This window comes from Triticum aestivum, chromosome 5B (genome assembly GCF_018294505.1).
Source record: "Triticum aestivum cultivar Chinese Spring chromosome 5B, IWGSC CS RefSeq v2.1, whole genome shotgun sequence".
Taxonomy (NCBI): Eukaryota; Viridiplantae; Streptophyta; class Magnoliopsida; order Poales; family Poaceae; genus Triticum; species Triticum aestivum.
This window is the reverse complement of record NC_057807.1, coordinates 418,547,436-418,552,544: the sequence shown is the minus strand read 5'-3', so window position 1 is coordinate 418,552,544 and position 5,109 is coordinate 418,547,436. Positions and strand designations below refer to the sequence as shown.

At 48.2% G+C, this 5,109-nt stretch overlaps 1 protein-coding gene across 1 annotated transcript; it reads right to left on the bottom strand.

Moving 5' to 3' along the window:
• Positions 1-2,754: 2,754 nt before the first annotated feature.
• Positions 2,755-4,602, bottom strand: LOC123112187 (NF-kappa-B-activating protein). The gene has a single exon (XM_044533119.1). The coding sequence runs from the start codon at positions 4,491-4,493 to the stop codon at positions 2,922-2,924; it is 1,572 nt and encodes a 523-aa protein (XP_044389054.1). The 5' UTR covers positions 4,494-4,602; the 3' UTR covers positions 2,755-2,921.
• Between the last annotated feature and the right edge of the window lie 507 nt (positions 4,603-5,109).

Here is a 5,109-nt window from a genome sequence, read left to right as displayed (position 1 = left end):
ATAATAGGGACACTATGTATTGTCTATGTATTCACACATGTACTTAGTTTCCGGTTAATACAATTCTAGCATGAAATAATAAAAAACATTTATCATGATATAAGGAAATATAAATAACAACTTTATTATTGCCTTTAGGACATATTTTCTTCAAAACGGTCGTGACTTCGACGCTCGCAAGACGGTGACGCTGGTGCAGGTGCACAACACGCAGAAGCACAGCGTGCTATTGGAAGCGGTGGTCGCGTTGTCGGATCAAGAAGGTCGACGCCGCAGGCTGCAAGGTCACCGACACGAAGGCAGCATATGCTCGTCGTGCCTCGCCCACCCCTCACCACACCTCGCTCATCCCCGGTCGTGCCTCGCCCATCCCCGGTCAGCGCCATGCTCCCTGAGCTCGAAGGCGCAGGCTGCAAGGTCGACGCCGCAGGCTGCAAGGTCACCGACACGAAGGCAGCAGATGCCCGTCGTGCCTCGCCCACCCCTCACCACACCTCGCTCATCCCCGGTCGTGCCTCGCCCATCCCCGATCACGCCTCGCACATCTCCAGTCAGCGCCATGCTCCCCGAGCTTGCCGTCGTCGGCACGCCGGTGCAGCAGCTCCCCCTTCAGGGTGGAGGCCACGAAGTGGGGTGGCCCTCGCGCTCGGCTCGGCAGCTGCGGGGCGTGGCAAGCAATAAGGCAGGAGCTACAGGGATCGCGCGGAGGCGGCGCTCGTGCACCGGCGTTGTTCCTCGCTGCAAGCTCACTGCGTGTCATGTGTTCGACGGAATGCCAAGGCGGATATGTCAAAAATGTGTCTGTCCCCGTTGGGAGCACTGGCCGACACAATTGAAAAAGCAAACACAGTGAGCAGACGGCTAAACGAACAAAATAGACGACGGCTAAACGAACAAAATAGACGTCCGTTTGGATCGGCCAGTGTGAGTTGCTCTTACTTTTCGGTACTGAACCTTGTATTTTGTGGCGGTTTCATTAATGCAATCCATTGTTTCACAACAACAAAAAATCAGTTATATACAAAAATGAACTTCAGTAGGCAGCACCAACAATGAACCGGTTACTCCAGACATGAATATCACGGTGTTGTGTATGCACGTTAAAGCTTGTCCAAGAGTAACGTTAAAGCTTGTAAGCAATCTTGCAAAGCACCGGATAAGCTGCTGGCCGAAATCAGAACAGAGATGTAGTGACAGTGTAGCACTAGAGCAAACAAGTAGAGCAACTTTTGAACATCCAAAAGGGCATCAGTCGCCAATGGAGAGCACTTCATGGAATGCCACGGCAGTTAATCCGGCAAGATACAATTACCACCGACTACCATCCTGTCATCCATCAACCAGGCGACGACAGGACATCATACAGCGCAGACACCCTTTGTTAAGATAGGACTTCCACTAGTAGCTAACGACATGAACACCTTTGATCTTAGGAGGAATTTTGATTTTCCATAATGTTTACAATGGAAAGCGGATATTATTTATACTGTTCCAACCATTTCCAAAATGAAGTGCTGCAGTGATCAGTGTAATGGTGATTGTACATCGTTAGAAATGGTATGCATAATCCATCGAGCTATGATGTGTGCCGATACAAAGCATCAATCGGCAACAGCCATGGCTGACTGAGAGGCCAAGAAAAAATAATTTTGGTTATTTTTACAGTTAATATAGGAGTATTAATGCAAGTACGGCCCATAACCAAGTTCTTAAGTACGCTAGCCCTGTTTATAAATATAAGTTCCTAAGCAGCCTTTGGAAGTTATGTACAAAAACAATGTACTTCATCCGGTACTAAATCAAGATTGCCAACTTAAAGCTAGATGAATATTGCTATTATAAATCAATTATCTAGTGAAGTCGAAGGGGCAGTTTAGAATGTACTCCCTCCGTTTCTTTTTAGTCTGCATATAAGATTTAGTCAAAGTCAAACTTTGTCAACTTTGACCGAGTTCATAGAAAAAATATCAAGATCTACAATATGAAATCAATATTGTTATATGCATTATGAAATTAATTTTCATATCATATAGCTTTAGTATTGTAGGTGTTGATATTTTTTCCAACAAAGTTGGTCAAACTTTACAAAGTTTGACTTTGACCAAATCTTATATGCAGACTAAAAAGAAACGGAAGGAGTATAGTTTATAATGACATCTAACATCCCAGATAATGCACATATGCCTGCAGCACATTGGCAAATGGTTTCAGGCATCGCCCTAATACATTCATTTTATCTTAGTCGCAAGAGAAAGATCATGGGAGGGCAGTTTTAATTTTTCTTGACAGGTGATGACAATAACCATTTGAATTAACCAATAAAATTATTGCTGCTCATAGGTGTATCAAAATAATGACTACTAAAGCCCATGAAATTCAGCAAAACAAGGATCCAAGCTATCCAGTCAAGCTAAACTAAATAATTGCCACATAAGGATCAAATGTATCCGCCTATGATCTTAGGAGAAATAAATTTCATTATTATAGATGTTAACAAAATTCTGTTCGGATAGCGAAGATTTATTCAAAATCTGCAAGTGCCAAAGAAGACCCACAGTACCCAAGCACCCCTTGCATGTTATAACAATGCTGATCCTAAACAATATAAGCTTATGCAACTGTACTGTCTTTCACACTCACAAATCCCAAAAGCAAAAAATGGTCATTCTATCTTATCATTGCCAAAAAATCCTATACAAATCGTAATGTGGTAAATCAAGCAGCTTGACAAACATCACAACAATCATGAACATATATAGAACAAAGAGTAATAACTGATAAGCATAAGCTAAGTAGAGTCGACACAAAACAGAAGTTACAAAATGCAAACTCGACGTCACTGGTACTACAGGAACAACAGGAAAAACATGCATAACTAATAGCGGCAACCATTTCTTTGTAAAATAGCTAGAAATAATTACTCAGTCATCTGTAGTAGCAAATGGATCATGCGAAGGTCCTGTCTCTTGGCCAATGGTTCTTGAAACCAAGCGCTGCAAATCAGCCATAACTTTGTGCTCTCTCTTTGACTTCTCCTCGTAGTTAAACATGGCCAGCGCTCTCTTATCCTCTGCACTATAAACCTGGTTTTCCTTCCTTATACGGATAGCATTCATCCTCTGGTGCCTGCTTCCACTCATCACATACCCCAAATCTTCGAACTTCTGAATCTCATCTGCAGACAGACCAACCTCACCACGCCGTGGGATACGCTTCCCCTGCTGTACATATTGTGCAATGGCATCACCTTCACCGGGTCTCAGTGCACCACCATAGCTAATATGACCATCTGCACGCGGGAGTGGCATTGGTCCAACCGGCATCTCATTCTCTAGTGCAGCCTTCTTCTGGGCCTCAAGCATTTCCTTGAACTTAATTGCCTCTGGGTCAATCTCTGGCTCATCTGTCTCTTCAATTTCCTTTTCATCAATGATGGCATCAGAAGAGATCGAATCTTCAGAATCAGACTGACTGCTACTCTTCTTCCTTGAGCTCTTACCCGTTTTCTTGCTGTCCGTTGAGATAGGGCTAGAGCCTAAAACCTCCACCTCCTCAGAGCTAACATCAGATGGTACATCCAGACTCTTACTCTTCTTCCTCCTAGAGCTCCTTCCCCTCCTCTTAGACTTCTTGTGCCTCCGTGATCTCTTGCTCCTCTTCTTATCCCTAGAATCTTCAGAGTCATAGGAACCCTCTGAATCCTCATCAACCTTGCTATCACTCTCACTCTCCACATCAGACTTCCTGTGGCGACGATGTGAACGTCGGCTACGCTTGCTGCTAGAACGTCTGTCCTTACGCCCTTTCTTTTTCTTCCTAGAATAATCTGATTCACTGGAATCAGATAAGCTACCAGACTCATCGGACTCAGATTCCGACGAGTCCTTGTTCTCCTCCACATCGCTCTTCTCGGATGAGTCCTTCTTCGGCGATTCCTTCTTCTCCTCCTCCTCCTCGCTGTACTGGTACTCGTCGGCCTCGTCGTCACGGCGAGGAGGGCTGGGCGTGACTTTCCAGATGCACTTCTTCAGGCTTTTGCGGAGCTTCTGGCGCTTGACGCGGCGGTACTCAAAGTAGGTGAGGCCCTTGAGATCCTCGTCGTCGTCGTCGGAGGCGGACCATTCGCCTCCTCCACCGCCGCCACGGCGCGCCGGCGGCTCCACGTCCCGAACCCGGTCCATGTCCCGGCCACGCTCATTGTGGTAGGGAGACCACTGGCGGCGGCGGTCACGGAAGGGGCTAGGGGACCGGTCGCGGCGCCGGTCGCGATAGGGGCTAGGGGATCGGTCGCGGCGGCGGTCGCGAGAGGGGACGGGGGACCTCTCGCCGCGGCGGTCGCGGGAGGGGATGGGGGACCGGTCGCGGCGGCGCTGGCGGCGCGGGGAGGGCGACGGGGACAGGGAGCGGCGGCGAGGGGAGGGCGAAGCGGAGACGCGGGAGCGGCCGGGGAGGCGCACCACGGAGGACGCGAGGCGGCTCCCCGTGCGAGACATGGCGACCGACGGAGGATCGCCGATTAGGTCGGGATTGGGGATTCGATTTGGGGAAAAGAGATGGGAAATTTGCGATGGATGCGTGTGGGACCAGCGGAGGTGAGGAGGAGGCGGGGGCGAGGCCGCCGGGAGAGGCTTCTCGATGTCGGTTTGGATGGATCGGTCATCGTGCGCGGATTTGGGCTTTTTGGCCTTCTAGTGCGAAGGGCTTTTTTTTTGTTTTTTTTTTGAACCGGGCATTACCCTTTCCATTACTATGACATAACGGAAATACATAGTTCAGGTCTTAAGGAAACTGGAAAGGGGAAAACGAGTTCAAGACACCACTGGGAAACCCACTGCAAGCACTCGTCATCGAGCAGCTCATCATGGGGCGAAAACCCAGTGCCATCTAAAATCACCTATCCTAACCAGAGCAAAAACGAGAAATCCGGAGGTAGTCTCCACACATAAGGGGGAACAGCTCACATTTGAGCATCAGGCAAAACCCACGCAGGGGCGAAAGTACCAAATGAAACAAGTATCATTACACTAACAGCCATAGGGGGGAGGAGGGAAAAGGCAGGTGAAGACAGAGTCGACGGCTGCATCCTCCAGTCCATTGTTGATCCAGCTG